The 17,442-nt window shown below is 44.2% G+C and overlaps 1 protein-coding gene across 2 annotated transcripts; it reads left to right on the top strand.

Annotated features, from left to right (window-relative positions):
- The first annotated feature begins 241 nt into the window (after nucleotides 1-241).
- On the top strand, nucleotides 242-17,061 carry LOC129381439 (uncharacterized). 2 transcript variants are annotated; one of them, XM_055064301.2, is made up of 3 exons: nucleotides 242-435; nucleotides 10,341-10,588; nucleotides 16,821-17,061. In XM_055064301.2, the coding sequence occupies exons 1-3, from the start codon at nucleotides 427-429 to the stop codon at nucleotides 16,876-16,878; spliced, it is 315 nt and encodes a 104-aa protein (XP_054920276.1). In that variant the 5' UTR covers nucleotides 242-426; the 3' UTR covers nucleotides 16,879-17,061. The 2 variants fall into 2 exon arrangements, 1 of the variants encoding a protein (XP_054920276.1); XR_008609619.2 differs by lacking the exon at nucleotides 242-435 and adding an exon at nucleotides 1,499-1,596.
- The last annotated feature ends 381 nt before the right edge of the window (nucleotides 17,062-17,442 follow it).

Raw genomic sequence — 17,442 nt, forward strand, 5'->3', positions numbered from 1 at the left:
CGCGGCACATCGGGCGCCGTGCACTTTTCTTCAGCGAACGATCATTCACACTTTTATTTTCCACTTGTTTGTTGTTTTGTTTTGTTCCCGCTTTCTTCGCAAGGCGCGCTTTCTCGCCCTGTCTCGAACGGGACGCGAAGCTTAGGACCAAGAAAAACGAGGCAAGAAAAATGGCGCCTGTTTCAAAATAAGACTGGTCGTGTTACTGAGGGAGAGAAGGTGGTACTATATAGAAGCACCCTCGCTAGCGCACCCAGCCCGCAGACTCCTCACGAAATCGGAGGCGAAACAACGCGTCTCACGCCGTCGTCGTCGGCATCGACGCGAAGACGCAGCCCTTTTCTTCAACGTCACTAGCAAGAACAGCTGAGAAAGGGCACTGAACTCCCCGGTGGACAACGGTCATCCTTGGATTACGAGCGCAATATGGAGACCGTGAGTTGAAGCTATCTGCTATCCCCCCCACTGGTAGGGGCGCATCCCCAGATTACAATCTGTACATCTATCCGCCGTCCCAATCTCGAAAATACTCCTTCAGAAAACGGTCGGGCAAGGAGAGAGAAGCTTTCCGATGCTATTCGCTGCGTGCTTAGAAAAACGTATTTGAGCTATTAGACTGGGAAGGAAATATTGTATCAATGCCGAAATATCTCGGCAGTAGCGGTTTCTAGAAGGCATTGCCCTTTTAAGCAACACTGTGGGTAACTTCTACCAAATTACTGAGGATCCTAGGCGAGGAAGTGTAAGACCAGAGGTAAAAATTAATATACAGGTTGCAAACATAATGATCGATAGCCTGGCAAGAAAAGAATTATTCATGACTGGAAGGCAGCGTCTAGGATATGTGAAAGAGTGTGTTTACCAAGTACAATTGCTCGCAGCGGACGCTAATCCTAAGAAGAATGGAGAAGATGGATAATAAGAATGGATTGGAAGGCATACGGCAGGTATTAGCAAATCATGAGTGGTGGCTCCCCGCCACCCTTGAAATGTGTACGACCATCGCATTCTGCCGGTGCTAACGTATGAAGCAAGGACTTGGAGGCTAAAAAAGAGTCCCCGCTACCGCGATAGCATTTCGATAGGGGGCAAATTGTAAAAATGCTTGTGTGTTTACATATATGTGCCATTAAAAAAACCCTCAATGGCCCAAAGTAATCGGGAGCTTTCGAACTACCACTTCTTTCATAAGCTTAGCTTACACGAACGCGACGTGAGTGGGTTAAGTCAGAGCCCATATTCACAACAAAGTTCTTACGATGGAACCTACAATATGAAATTTTCTTACGCTACAAGCGCAAATGGCCACCAATCGTGACGTAAGACATAGTATTGCAGGAGGCGCCTCACCAATGGGAAGCTGCAGCCACGCGCGAAAGGCTTTGTGACTTCTGCCCCAGGTTTTGAGCTCACCGAGCACGACAGTACCGCGTTCACACACACCTTGCCAAGCGGGCAGTCAAGCCACGGCCTTTGCACGCGGGATCACAGAACGCACCACGACGCTCACTCGGCCCAGCCCGGTGGTGCTTACGTGAAGCCGGCGACTAAATTTTCTCTCGAAAAGCAGACAGGACCCAACTTTGTCGCCTTCATGTAAGTTCAGCTGATGAGGGAAATTACACAATCGCAGGGGATACGAAGACAAGCGCTTACATATGTTTAAAAGCAGGAAAGGTATTTCATATGTAGCCAACTTGTCACACTGCGCGTGGAAAGTAGACAACAATGTCAAATCGCACACGCCTCCGAATAACGATTTTCGTGCACTCGTCTTTTATGTAATTGCGTCACCCTGTTACAATGCTGTGTACTGTTCGTACGCATGCCTGACCATATATATATATGCTTATTTCTGCTATTAAATACTTATAAGAAGCTCCTGTCTGTCTACCCTCTAGCTGCGTGCGGCTTTTGTTGGGCTAATTCTCTTCATCAGTTATGCAAGACCAACTCGCCCAACAGCAAGTCCTTCTCATGTAAACGTACGCCTACAGCCCCATTGTTGCTTTGGAGCGGTAAACTTCATGAATAAATCAAGCACTAGTAATCTAGATCAAGTTCAACCAAGAACCATCAAAATCAGTTTATTGGATGTCGACAAAAGTGAAAACGCACGTTTTCTCTTCCGATGTATTTAACGGGACCTTCTTAGTTAAATACTTTAGGTAAAAGCAACGAGCAACCATCTCAGCAATGTTACTCACTGCCCAATTCAAAGAAGTATTCTGGGCGCTAGATTAGGGTTAAGCATAAGCGGGGAATATCTAGGCTATAGCTGCGGCTTGCATATGACACGGTCCTGCTCATCAACCACGGAGGTGACATTTAAATGAATAAGACCCTGAGAACTCGGAGAGTACTTGAGAATTTGGGAGCTGAACTTCAGGACTTGATTACCTGTCTATCGACCACCAGATGAGAACATAAACGAGTTTGTCAATTAATGAACCATAGCATTTATTCCTTCTTGGCACTTCGTAATGTACGGCGATTTCAATAATAATTTGCTGAATCACAATTCACAGGCTGGTGTCAGTCATTTAAATGTTCTTCCGTACTTCGGTATTGAAGATACAATTAATTTCTCCAGGCAATTTAAGCCTTGGGCAATGCAACGGTATCACCATGCATTGATCATGTGAACAAACGCTCGGCCACAGTGATTTTTTTATTATTGAGGCAGAAAGTTGCGATCATTTTTTAGTGGGCACCGTTTTCATGGACAAACAGCACAACTCTGTCTAGTTTAGCGATGCCTATGTAGTAAATATTATTGACAGAAACCTTTGGAATTGCTTGTTTAGATGCTATGTTTTGGAATCTATCCTAAAGAATACGCCGCAAGAAGCCTATGCGATGCTTTTGTTAATTCATTGGGCGAATCTATCGAGTCCTCAGAAAAAGCTTTGTCTTCTGGCTTGAAGAAAACTGCGACAAGCATGTTGCACTTGACTAAAAAATGACCTGCCTTTGCAGAGCGAGCCCTTGCTTGGGCATATTGTCACCGGCGGCGACAAAAAAAAAAAAAAAAAGAAAGGAAAACAATAATCCTCGTAACGTTTAGAAGACAGTGTGTAATATAACTGCTACCTTAGTTCGTGCCAAAAAACGAATGCACTTCCAAAGTAGCTTCAAAAGCTCGCGAAAAAATTCATCTATAGCTCGAGCTCTAACAGATTATTTGTGAGGGGAAAATCGATTTATTCTCATGGAAGTATTCGTAAGAATATTTTTTTCGCTTTCTTAGGCTTTGGCTCCTTGGTTCAACGCATTATTCTAGTATGTTTATCAAAATGCAGGACTGCCCGTGCCAGCGTCGTCTTTTTCCATCAGTTCCCGATACAACATTTTACCGGGGTGTTCGGCGTTTGATATTCTCAACCCTCTCCTTACCATGAAAAACTAGGTGTCTGTCATTATAGATGGAATATATGTAGGCAAACATTGCAGAAATTTTCACCTACTGTGCATCGTACTTTTGGTCATCATAAACAACATAATAAAAGCAGAAGTAGTTCATGGCCGTTTTAAAAAGATGATAGCCCTTACTTCGTATAAACATGGCGAAAAAATAAAGTAGAACATTACAGAGGTATTTCAATACTCATACGTATTGCCTTGATTTTTGAAAAACACATGCTCTTGGTAATGATTAGTTTCGTAGACGCTGATAATTTACTGTAAAGTAATCAGTTTGGTTTCTATAAGGTACGGGGTAAAGAAGATGCTCTAGAATAGATCTGCGATTTTATAAACGGCACAATTAATGATAATGAATTTGCATGGGCTCTTTTCTTGATGCTTCCAATACCTTTGATTCGGTAGAACTTTATGTGCTATTGTGGTTTCTAAGACCTTTCTAAATCATTGCTTAGAAGTCAGATGTGCGTCTAGCCAGTGTTTTGATTTGCGTTAGCTAGGCAGGAAAATTGAAGTTGCAAATGGCGTCCCACAGGGATCCATATTGGCACTATTTACATTTCTTGCTACAAAACTTATTAACACGTAATTGCCACCTTGCAATCACATTCCCTGCAATTAAAAAGCCGCTGCTAGAATAATCACATTTAAATAGTTAAAACGAAGGTCGTATGTTTTCGCAGCCTTCCAAAGCACATTTTCGCTGATATTCATCCATTACCCATAGTAAATCTTGCCGAGGGTGTAAATGTTCTGCAGTACAATATGTACTTTTAGCAAGATATCTGGGTGCATCTTTCTTTTCAACTATGACATGACGTGGAATAGGCACTTAACACACTCCTCCCACCTTAGAAAAACTCGATGTACATGTACGTCATTCAACTGAGGGTCTTTGTCGACTTCAAATTAAAAAGAAAATTTTTTTGGTGTATGTTGTGCTAAGCTATGGCATTTGCTGTTGTTATTCTTGTCCTATATTTCGCGCAATGAAGTTGAATTATTCATGAAAAGTGTTTTAAAGTCTGGATTGTACTGTATGTCAATCGGAGAAACTAACGTTTTCTGTTTGTCACACATGCCCAATTTCGCCATGCTTTTTGAGCAGACATATCAAAATATATGATTCCTAAACTAAAAGATGGTTCCTAAACTATTTCACTCCTTATGCACCTGTTCGCGAACCCTAATCGCGTGATCACTTCATTGCTCCTGATGCGCAGACTAGATTAGCAAAACGCTGCAGAAAATTCTACGTGCCTGCGGTGTTTAACAACGCGCCACACCAACTACTTTCTCGCACAGTCACGGAAAAGAGAGACGGATATTCCTCGAATTTTTCTTTTAGTGCTTTCCTAATTCTGTTCCTGTAAGTGTTGCATTATTTCTGTGCATCGGAGTTAGGCACAGAGTCCTTTAAGAAGATTCCGGTTTTGCCTCTTTATCCATGCACATGCTAGGTTGCGAGAAAAACACAACGACGGCTTTGCTAAGTGTCAGCCGGTAGTTGTTTGCGCTCCACTATTGCGCTGCGGCAAAACAGTATACCGGACAGACGGGAAGATGACGGAATGACACGGTCGGGTAGGTCGCAGACAATGTGCGAAGCAGCAGCGTGGGCCATCAACCGCTGCCGGAAGTGCCGGCGGGAAACTCGGCACGCGCAGAGCACAGTAGTCGGAAGTGCTGCGCCACTCGAAGTGAGCCGAATCGCTAGCCTAGGACACTCGCGCCTTATCGTCCCTTGTATTGATCACCACAGAAAAGAAATCCGAAGCCTTAACTGCACGCAGAAAGCGGCTCGCCAGGGATGGTGGCATTCCCTGATCTCGTAATCGGCTCTTTCTACGCTTTCTCAACCAGGGTTTTATCGTAGGTGCGACTTGACTTCTGTGTTTGCTTTGCTCGTTTATGCCCTGCTTTCTCAAGTTCTACAAGTGTGTTAACTGCTGCTACGTTCGGGAACGGCAGTGGCTAGGTGTCCTTAGTAACGGTATTCATGAATGAACATTAGGTTTTCAATGAGATTACTTACGTTTGATATTGCCACGACTGTCGCATAAGGCCAGCATTGATGAAGAAGGCGTAGAGGTGGCTCCTCGCCATATTGGCTGCTGTGACTCCTGTGCTGCTCGCCTTACTTGTAAATATTTGTAAATATCCGTTTTTGTGCAACAATATGGACCGCACCGTCGGACGCCAACCTTTACTGCTATACAAGAACCGTTGCGAAACTCCCCCTATAGCTGTGCTGTAAGACAAGTTGGTAGACATTTTGGAACCGGTCACTGTTTCTATTAGAACGAGAGACATTACATTTACGTCTTGGGCTTCCTACATTTGTCGCTAATGATATCTTATATGCTAAACATTGGCCCCATGACTATCTAAATAGTATTTTGAAAGACCACCTGCACATCTGGATACAAAGACCGTTATAGCAACTGAAGCTTCCGTCGGTGAAGAAAGCGCATATGTGGGTACGCTGTCACCACATCTAAGTTAGTCTTTTTCTGACTTCACTCAAACTACCAACACATCTGTCATCAGCCATAATGTTAAGTGATTTCCTGTCTCTCTGTTCTCCAGTAATCCCAACCAAATTCTCAAATCCATTAGAAACTGTCTATTCTCTTTTCCCAAGACACTTCAGCCTCGTTCGTTTAGTGTTTGTGCCAGGCCACAAAAGTATAGCCGTAAACGAAGCCCTCGCAGTGGCATCCCACGATGGTTCTATAATCCCCATTTTTCCTCCGTCAACTTTGTTCACAGCGGCGCGATTCAGCAAATATGCTATTGCAAATAACTTCGCGCCATCATTGTTGCCACATCTTATTTCCCGCATCTCAAATTTCCACGGAGCAAGAACTGGTGCTCCACTAGGAAAAAATGCAGTAATGATTACGAAACTACGGTGGCGAGTCCCTCCACTGAAATTTTACCTGCGAAGGTCTGGTCTGGATATATCACCCTTGTCCACTTAATGCAATGAGCGTGAATTTCTTCAACACTTTTTTTGATATGCCACCGTTTCAGTACTCAACGTAAAAGATATTTAGAAGAACCTTCCAGAAGCTTGGCTTGAATTTATCTCTTCCTGGAATTATTTTCTTTGGAGCTACCGTACTGGGTTACTGCCACATGAACGTTTGTGAAGCCCTGTGCATCTTTATGCGTGAGACAAAAATGATTGCATGCTAGAATTCTTCTTAAAGATTACTATGGACACAATTATTTTTATGTAATACTTAGATTATTGATTATTCATATCTGTAACAGTAGACACTTGAAATCCCATTTGCAAGGTGCTTATTTCATTTCACCTTAGTTTATTAAAAAAATTGATGACATTTTTTTATTGCCTGATTCATGGCCGATCCCCTAGAGTGAGTTCCGCCATTTCACTAGGGTACAAGAACAAGAACTTTGACATTCTCGTTCGATTGCGTCGTTGCTTTCTATGACTTGTTTTCTCTTGTTTTCTTTTTCGGTCGCCTAGACATCGGTACTGGTTCTGTGTGGTCAGTGCCACATTGGAACGGTCGTGGAAAATCTACGAAGGCCATTAAGACACATACGCAGGTTCACTGAACGAACGTTATTATATTTCAACACTTTATTCGATGACGGCAGCCATACGGGCTTGTATATGTGGTGTCTTCTACTTTCTTTTAGCGGAGACAGAATGAGAGGGACAAGGAAAGACAAATTAGACAAACACGCAGCGCTAACTTTCAAAAACAGATTTATGTTCACTTCTGCGAGGCATACTTATACTCCTCAAAACGTAATAAGAAAAGTGTACATTGCGCGGCTAAGAACTAAACCAGAAAAACCACATGCAGACACATTCGTGGCCCCACTGATTATTTAGAAGGGTGTCCGTTCAACGCGAACAGAGCTAATCGAGCTCTTCTTTTACTGATGAAAAAAAAAAAAAACACTGGGAGGAGGCCATCAGAAACACGGTACTCCGAAAGCAAGCCCAGGCTATCCAGAGGGCCCAGGAAAGAGCGGAGGAAAGTCCTGCGTAATCTGCACTAATGTTTCCATAGTCAAACTGCAAGCGTCCACGCATCGCACAATAATTAGGTGTAACCATAGAGGCATAACACCGTCAATTGGCACCTGCCCCAAGGAAAAACTGTCGAAGCACTAATGTAACAGACAGCATGGTGCGGAGAGCTAAGTGCAACAAGATACCCTTGATAAATGTTGATGCGACGACAGAGAGATGCATTTAATGACATTTAATTTCCAAACAGCTCATTGACGTTTAACTACCAACGGCGGCTTGGCGCGATGAGCATTGAGCTGAGTATACTCACAATGGCCAAATGTGGTCTGGTTTCTTCGCGATCAGGACAGTGCAACAAGTGGAGACTCTAATGAATATAAATGAGGAGGAGGAAGAGCAAAAAGAAATGGAAAGACAGGGTGGGCAGCCAGTGTCAGTACTGCTGGCTACCGTATGCTGGAGAAAGGAACAAAATGTGATAGAGGGAGGCAAGGGACAGAGAAATTCAACTAAACATACACACAAACGCGATGTAATGCACTACAACTTTCAGAGTCGGCCACATAATCCTTAATTCATAGTTATCGTAGCAAAGCGTTTAAAGCCTTAGGCAGTGAACCTGGTCTGGACCAGCGTAAGGCTTTCTCTTCCGTGAAGGGGCGATCTAACAGTTTATCAGGTATGGTCGGTAGCGCTTTTCTCACCACATTGCAACAACGAAAATTACATGAAGATGAAGACTGCGGGAAAGTTGGCTATAGCACGCAGAGTGAATTAATGTCAAACTTTATGTGACTAAGTTTCCAATTTCTTTATAATATCTTATGATTAGGCAATGCTTTCGAATGTCCTGGGAGAACTAAACATCACACGCAATTCATATTTGAAAAAATGGAGGAACATATTATAGGTGCGATATGTGTTTTAGCTTTTCGTGGCCTAATTATCAGGTGATATATACTCACTAAATCTTTTGTCAGGAGCACAACGCACTCAAAGCTACGAGCCATCGGCCTACCTAAACAGTGCCCCCAAACCAGAGCGTGTTCAAGATAAAGCCAGCACAACCGCGCGTGACCGAAGTACGACACCCCAGCACGATACCCTCCCCGCTGTCATGCGCGCGACGAAAGACGGCGTGCTCCCCCCCTTTCCTCCTTCGCCCAAGCGAGATTGAGCCGCCATCGTCAGCTCACCGTCGCACGCTTTCACTCGCACACACAGCGTACGGCGCATGAGGGCTATGTTATTTCGAGACGAAGCCGGTACGTCCGTACCGCAAACGAAACCTGCAGCAACTGCCAGAGGAGGTCAACCCAGCGCGCCTCCGCCTACCTTCCTCCTCCGAGACGCTTCGCTTTGTTTCTCCTTCCCCACTTCGCTCAACATCACCTAGACGTTCGTCTAGGTTGTGTTGCTTTGCCGCGTGCTCAGCGAGTTGCTTCGTACTTTTGCTGGCTCGGAGCCGGCACCAATGACCTGTGAGGCTGCAGATGCCTGCTTTAACTCCCAAGTGAACTTTTTGCAGTAGCACGAAGGCGTAGAATGCTTTTTAAGGCCATTCTAGCGCTGCTCGCCGATTTGGACAGAAGTGTCCAACATCCATCACGGACTAGATGAATTCAAGCAAGAGTACTACTTGAAAACAGTTTTTCGTTATTAAGTGCAGCTAAATAAATACTTTCTATGTCGTTATTCCCTCCGTTCTAAGCCTACTTCATTTACCGCTTTGAAGTAAGATACTCGGATGCACCTGGTCGTGTTGCCAATTATTCCTCTGATAAGACGACCAAATTTTCATGGCCTCTTTGAGTTCGTCTTAAAGGAAGTCTACTGTACAGCCCTTATAAGTAAGATTTCGCACCGTCATCATAATATTGCAAGGTCACATTTGTTGTAAATGGGATATGCGCCGGGGGTGATTTGTTCAATGTGAATAATGTTTCTCAGTAATTTACGGGCTGTTCCGATAACTACTGAACACCCATTTTGACAATATGTGTAGCCATTGCATAAATTACCGAAATTTTCTCCTTGTCCTTGGTAAACATGACTGTATAACGGACGATGAGGAAAGCGAGAGCCAACGTTTCGACAAGTGGACTTGTCTTTTTCAAAGCCTTGAAAAAGACAAGTCCACTTGTCGAAAAATTGGCTCCCCCTTTTACCTTGTTCTAGTTTTGATTACCGTCCTGAATTTCGATCTTCCTCCTTCCCCGTGTTTTCCCTCGATAACAAATGCAGCTTACGAAGCTCCGATATACGTTATCGGTGCAGGGTTACGGATTCGTTAACATCGTGCTTCAACATTTTAAAACCAACTATTGCGTAAATTTTATTTCACATTTTCAACCCCTAAAACAAATTCTGCCTTCTAGAGCCACTAAATTTGAACTTTATCTCACAAATATAACAAATTTATTCAAATTTATGCAGGATTTCCTTCGTATAAAAGCATTTCAGCGCTTTATTAGCTATATTTGAATAAGAGAGTTGGAGCTCACCTCGAGCTAAAGCTTAGGCGGGTAACATGGTATCGTTGATCGAAACGGATAAAGTTTTCTTTTTTTGAGCAACTTTCAGCGACAAGCACTCGTGACGACACATAAACAGGCAAAAAGAAAACTGCGTGACATAAACTTGCACAGTTATCACTTTCAAGGCCTACATTTCCGCATAAACAATTTGCCGACCGCTACAGAGCTACATGACCGGGGTAATACATGACCGGGGTAGTTGGAGAAGTATGGGAGAGGCCTTTGCCCTGCAGTGGGCATAACCAGGCTGATGATGATGATGATGATCATGATGATGATGACAGAGACATAATCCATAGAAACTTACACAGCAGCGCTTGGCTCGGCAGTGCGTAGTCCATTCAGCTGACTCTGTGCCGCAGGCTTTTCGGGCACTGCCGCTGGCGGCGTTTCTGCTGCTCCTGCTGCACCGCGTGCTGCTGGCCAGCGCCGGCGGGCCGGGCGGTCTCTTGCCCGACGTGGAGCCCGTGGAGGCCGCCCAGATCGCCAAGTACATCCCGCTCATCCAGCAGATCGAGGCCATCGAGCGCATCAAGGCCATCAAGGCCATCAAGTCCAAGGGGGACTCGTATCCGCCCTTCCTACCCATCGTCCTTGCCCTTCACCACAAGTGCGTACACTCTCCGGCATTCTTTCCCAAAACAAGCCTTATTGGTTTGCACAATACGCTAGCAGTTTTTCACGTGACTTCTCAGAACTTGAGCGACTGAATGCAGTGCGTGGCCATTGCCTCTGTGGTGATTTCCACTTCATCTTGCAGCCACATTTGGAGAGTCCCTGGGACGATTACATGACCTACTCTTAAAGCAGGCGTTCGCTCTCGCATATAATCTGTGTTGCCCTCATATATGCTGGGTTATTATTTTTAGTTTCCCGGAAGTTTTAAAACTCCCGTGTGGCCGATAGCATAAATCCTGATAGCATGTCCTTGAGCTGGTTTATTTGATGAAGCAGACATTACTAGCACTAAAGAAACTCGATTTAACGAAGGGATGACCACGCTTGATTTATTTCATTAAATCGGGAAGTTCAGAAAATCGACTCAGGGATTTTTCGGTCCTACGAAATCTAGAGTTGTAACGTAGCGACATCCAAAAGGTACCACGGCATAGTATTTGCCGCTAACCCACGCCTGCGCCTGTAAAAAGTCCGCGAGGGGGGGCCAAATTAATACAGCCGCCCCCAGCGCCCTCTCGCACGTGCGAACGCTAGCGACTACCGAGTCCGTTGTTCCGCGCATGTGCGCGGCGTGCAGCCTCGTTAAAATAAAGCTAGGGCCGTGGCTAGGATGCCTGGTTGTTACAACGCGATGACATTAGAGTGCGCGCTTGAAGAAAAACCCGTCTGCGTCAAAATTAGGAAGAAATCAAAGCTCTTTTACCAATTTATTTCGGGAAAAGCTTCGTTAAATCGGGCTTAATGCAAGCTAGTTTCGTTTATTCGGGTTGATAACAACATTGAACCTTATGGGTGCTTGCTGGGGAGTGGAAATTTCTTCGTTAGATCGGAAACTTGGATAGGGAATCGAGTTTTCTTAGATCTAGTTTTAACTGTATTCAACTAATTAAAGAAATTTACTAAATACTTTCCTAATTATTTACTTTACCACACGTATTGCAATTTACAAATTGCAGCCCGTGATTAAAACTTCTTTCTGGGTGAGTTGGTGCATACTTGACATAAAAATTGACAGCGCTTGTGTCTCGTCCTTGATACTTGTGGTTGCATGTGTTTGCGCTGTAACAATTTTTATGCAGCCCGTGAGTTTTCAAGACATATCAACCTGCAAATTAATCTCCTGAATCACATCAGTTTGCTGATATTATTTCCCAAAGTGGGACGAAATACATGGCCTTCCAGTTACTTTTGTGCTTCAATGTGTAAAAGAGCGTTTTCTTAATTCAAAAACAAAGTGGAACAAGAGTGCACTTTCACGGATAGCTTGATGGCCATTACCTCCAAACTCATTCTCTAAATTTATTCCAAGTGGATACGCTTTGCAATGTCATCGGCTACAATTCGCAAATTACATTATCTGGCACAAACAAATTAATTAGGATGTATGTATAGTGATTTCTTTAACTAGATAAAGATGGGTTCTGATATCTCGTTCAAGTAATGTTCGCTTCTGTATAATCCAGCTTAAGGACTAGACAGATGTTATCTGCAGCAGTCGAGTTTTAAAAATAGCGCAAAAGTTAAAAATGATCACCTGGTATTTTAAATGGATGCGCATTGGCACTTTCTTTTTCTGTCGTGGAAACAGCCATGGCAGCCCGTATCCTGAGCTTATTATTCAGAATCCCTTCTTTACCTCGCGATATATTATCGTCGAGGTAGACCCTCAGTGATGTCAGCTATAGCTAGATGTCCTGTCCGAAGTGTCAGTTATAGCCGTCACAAATGCTTTCCGAGTGTACATGTCTATTACTTCCTCGAGCTTGTTCCGCAGCGCGTTGATGAGCAGGCGTGCGTCGACCGCGGGGCTCGGTGCGCATAGCACCGTTTGTATCCTCCCCTTATCATGAAACAGTAAAACCTGAAAGAAAATGGTTACACTAAGTCGAGAGAGTGCAGAAAGTGTGTTGTTTCTTGCTGATATGAGTAACCTTCAAAAGCGGTCATTGATGTTGCCTGTTAACAAGCTGATGGCGCGATGCACAGCGCTTGGGGTGGCGATAGTTGTTCGAGTTCCTGTAATTTACTTAGCAGATTAAGGAGCAAAGTGGATACTCTGGATGGTTTTCGTCAATACGAGGCTTTTTAAAAGGCTTCGAGACACAGTGAAAGTGTTGCTGCCAAGAAGAAAACTATCCTGAGGGGCACCACTAACATGGCGAGGAATCGTAAACTTAGCGACAAAAATGCAAGCCACGGACCTAAATACCACTGATTTTGACGCAGCGAGACCCAGACCTTACCGAGAAACGTGAGCTTGCACATAACTATGCTGAGGAAATGTTCTAGCAACAGTAGCCGCTTACGAGCGTCACTTCGAGGAGCGCTTCACTGAGCATACTCTGGAGATTCCGAGGGTGCATCTGTGGCTAATGAATGACGTTGTTACTTCGATGCTGCCCGACGCTCCAGCTGAAGAAAGCTGCCGCAAAGCGAACAAGCAACGTTTAGATAGAATTCCGGTCGCTAAAGTAATCCTGAAGAGACAATGAGCGAAACTTGAACAAGCGCTTGAAGGAAAGCAGATGCTAATGAAAATGACGTGTGTTGAACAAGTGAAGAACGGGTATGTGCACACAAGTGAGCAAGCGAACCTGTTGAAAGACGGTTCGCTTTCTCACACAGATGATTCTCCGTGAGAAGCTTGAAGCGGTTTTGGCAAGTACGACAAATATCAACAGCCACATAGCACAATAAATTCGGCTTCAAGTGCAGCGGCCACCAGTTCCCAAGAAAACAACTGATGTGTGCACTGCCGCTAGCCCATCTTTCTTGGTTTTTCAACTGAAGTCGTCTGGACTGCTCGCTGGCGAGCAGTCCAGAACTTGAACTTACGAGAAGCATTGTGAAGCTAAACCATTGCTCGCCTGCGCTTTCACGTTAAGAGCAAGAACTTAACTTCTGGACATGCACCAGAAAAGAAAAAGCACCTTACGCTACGATTCATGGTGAAAGCTGTGATGCACTGTCGTATTTCATTTAAAGCTATCATCATCATCATCAGCCTGTTTTATGTCCATCATCATCATCATCATCATCAGCCTGGTTATGCCCACTGCAGGGCAAAGGCCTCTCCCATACTTCTCCAACTACCCCGGTCATGTACTAATTGTGGCCATGTTGTCCCTGAAAACTTCTTCATCTCATCCGCCCACCAAACTTTCTGCCGCCCTCTGCTACGCTTTCCTTCCCTTGGAATCCATTCCGTAACTTTTAATGACCATAGGTTATCTTCCCTCCTCATTACGTGTCCTGCCCATGCCCATTTCTTTTTCTTGATTTCAACTCAGATATCATTAACTCGCGTTTGTTCCCTCACCCAATCTGCTCTTTTCTTATCCCTTAACGTTACACCTATCATTCTGCTTTCCATAGCTCGTTGCGTCGTCCTCAATTTAAGTAGAACCCTTTTCGTAAGCCTCCAGGTTTCTGCCCCGTACGTGAGTACTGGTAAGACACAGCTGCTATAAACTTTTCTCTTGAGGGATAATGGCAACCTGCTGTTCATGATCTGAGAATGCCTGCCAAACGCACCCGAGCCCATTCTTATTCTTCTGATTTATCCAGTCTCATGATCCGGATCCGCAGTCACTACCTGTCCTAAGTAGATGTATTCCCTTACCACTTCCAGCGCATCACTACCTATTGTAAACTGCTGTTCCCTTCCGAGACTGTTAAACATTACTTTAGTTTTCTGCAGATTAATTTTTGGACCCACCCTTTGGCTTTACCTCTCCATGTCAGTGAGCATGCATTGCGGTGTGTCCCCTGAGTTACTAAGCAAGGCAATATCATCAGCGAATGGCAAGTTACTAAGGTATTCTCCATTAACTCTTATCCGCAATTCTTTTCAATCCAGGTCTCTGAATACCTCCTGTACACACGCTGTGAATAGCATAGGAGAGATCGTATCTCCCTGCCTGACGCCTTTCTTTATTGGGATTTTGTTGCTTTCTTTATGGAGGACTACGGTGGCTGCAGTGGACTATGTCCACTGCAGGACAAAGGCCTCTCCCTGCGATCTCCAATTACCCCTGTCTTGCGCCAACCAATTCCAACTGGCGTCCGCGAATTTTCTAATTTCATCGCTGCACCTAATCTTCTGTCGTCCTCGATTGCGTTTAGCTTCTCTTGGTAGCCCTTCTGTAACCCTAATGGTCCAACGGTTATCTAACCTGCGCATCTTACATGACCTGCCTCGCTCCATTTTTTTCTCTTGATGTCAATTAGACTATCGCCTATACCCGTTTTCTCTCTGATCCAAACCGCTATCTTTCTGTCTCTTAACGTTATGCCTAGCAATCTTCGTTCCATCGCTCTTTGCGCGGTTCTTAACTTGTTCTCAAGCTTCTTCGTCAGTCTCCGAGTTTCTGCCCCATATGTCAGCACTGGTAAAATGCACTGATTGTACACCTGCCTTTTCAATGATAATGGTAAGCTTCCAGTCAGTAGCTGACGATTTCTGCCGTATGCGATCCAACCCATTTTTATTCTTCTGTGGATTTCCTTCTCATGATCAGGGTTCCCTGATCATGGTCGCCGACTGGCGATCCTGAGCTCTTGTTCCTTTGCCCGGCTATTTATCATTATGTTTGTCTTCTACATATTATTCTTCAATCCCACTCTTACACTCTCTCTATTAAGGTCCTCAATCATTTGTTGTAACTCGTCTGCATTGTTGCTGAATAGAACAATGTCATCGGCAAACAAAAGCGTGCCGAGATATTCGCCGTCAATTCTTACTCCTAAGCCTTCCCAGTTTAATAGCTTGAGTACTTCCTCCAAGCACGCCGTGAATAGCATTAGAGAGATTGGGTCTCCCTGTCTGACCCCTTTCTTTACAGGTATCTTCTTGCTTTTCTTGTGTAGAATTAAGGTAGTTGTAGAACCTCTGTAGATATTCTCCAAGGTATTGACGGAAGCTTTCTGTACTCCTTGATTACGTAATGCCGCTATGAGGGTTGATATCTCTACTGAAACAAATGCCTTTTCGTAATCTATCAAAGCCATATAGAGAGGCTTATCATATTCTGCGGATTTCTCGATAAGCTGATTAATGGCAGAGTATCCCTTCCTGAAGCCAGCCTGTTCCCTTGGTTGACAAGAGTCCAGTGTTGCCCTTATTCTATTGGAGATTATTTTGGTAAATACTTTATATAATACTGAGACTAAACTGTGCGATTATCGCCCTACATTTCTCCAATTTATATTGACCAAGCCAATGCATTCTTTCGATTTGTGTTGTTTCAAGCGTAGACCAAGGTGCTCCGCACAAGGTTCGATCCCTTTTTCCGGGGTTGACCATGTCTCGGACTGGTCGTCTGGATTACCAAAGAAGATAATATTTGGACGGCGGAGTCTATTTTCAGCGTCATCCCAGCGGGAGTTAATTTTTTCTTTTCTCTCGCCCCTTTCGTAGGCCTCGCTATATACGGAGACCAGCACCGGCTACTCCAGCCTACGTTAGCTCATCAAGAGCACTTCTTGTAATGCAGATACTTTTCTAACAGCGTAACGCACATGCTTGAACCGTGGCTGCGTGCTTCGATAGATGAGCAGGCAGTGGAACAATGCTACAGCTTAGGATATTCGCTGGTCTCAGTTACATTTGCCGACGCGCTGTGTGACACTGGGTGCAGGTGCTACTGCTATATTGTTTAAAATCTAAAAGGCCATATTTTTAGTGAATGTAAACTAATTTCGTTCTGTTATTCGCGTTCAATGATGTTATATTCAATGTTCTAGGCGACGCAGGAGAGTTGCCATTTTGAAGTTGTTAAGCACATTCTTGATTCCCTTCTTTTCCGCTAGGTGCGCATGGCCATGCGGAAATAACTTGAATGGACATGCGCTTTTATTAAAAAAGGCGAAAAGACTGAATTCTTACTAAGCATTATTTTCATGTAAAAAGGAGCATACGAGAGAAGCACACGCAAACATACAATGCAGCGGGTATTTGTGTGTGCCCTTTTTGCCTATGTTGCCTTTTGGGGCGGTAACTAGTGTTCAGAACACCCCATTAACTTGCCCAAGAAGAAATGCTTTCCAGCTATAAATGTTGAGCTGCAGTTGCTACTCAACACTGCTGTAAACAAACGACCATGTGATGTGTAGGAAGAAAAAAGAAAATGATGCTTATTTTTTTATTTTACTTTTCTCCTCAGGTCCGAGCAACAACAGTCAGGAAAGAAGAAACTCCGGTTATTCAGCCTCTTCAGCTGATCCTCTTCAAGAGTGCAGCAATTCAGCAGTGGGGCGCTGGACGCCCAAACCAGACAATCACCACTAACATAGACACGCTTAACAGTACGAATATCAGAAGACACAAGACAAGTTCCACATGTAGCGGGTGGAAGTCATCAATCTGTAATATTTCTGCACGAGTAAAACTCATTTTCGCATGAAGTTCAAGAAACTGTTCCCGAATGTAGCTTGAATCGGTCATCGCGACGCATTCGGTGTTTCGCGAACGTGCCCATGTGAAATGGCTGCTGAGGAGGGTGCAGCGCCTATGAGTGACAAGTAAGGAGCGAAGGTACGAACTCCCTTATGCACTGTATCACTTCAAGTGAAGTTTGATCAAGGCCAACAACCAACAACCCGACGCAGCATTGCATATCACTCTTGCGCTAACTGTCACCAATTGTAGGTTTTGCTTACTTCCAGGAACATGAGCCAGGTACATTTTCAGCCAAAAGAAAAAAAATATGTCTGACAAAGGCAAGCGGCACATATAAATATACATTCACACACAAGCGAAAAAAGAAAAGAGCAGCCAGGTAATGT

This window comes from Dermacentor andersoni, chromosome 11, assembly GCF_023375885.2.
Source record: "Dermacentor andersoni chromosome 11, qqDerAnde1_hic_scaffold, whole genome shotgun sequence".
Lineage (NCBI taxonomy): Eukaryota > Metazoa > Arthropoda > Arachnida > Ixodida > Ixodidae > Dermacentor > Dermacentor andersoni.

What these genes read in the sequence shown, in the direction of transcription:
- LOC129381439 (XM_055064301.2), top strand. An exon ending in GTCCTTGCCCTTCACCACAA is followed by an intron (nt 10,589 to 16,820) that starts GTGCGTACACTC and finishes TTTTCTCCTCAG; the next exon opens with GTCCGAGCAACAACAGTCAG.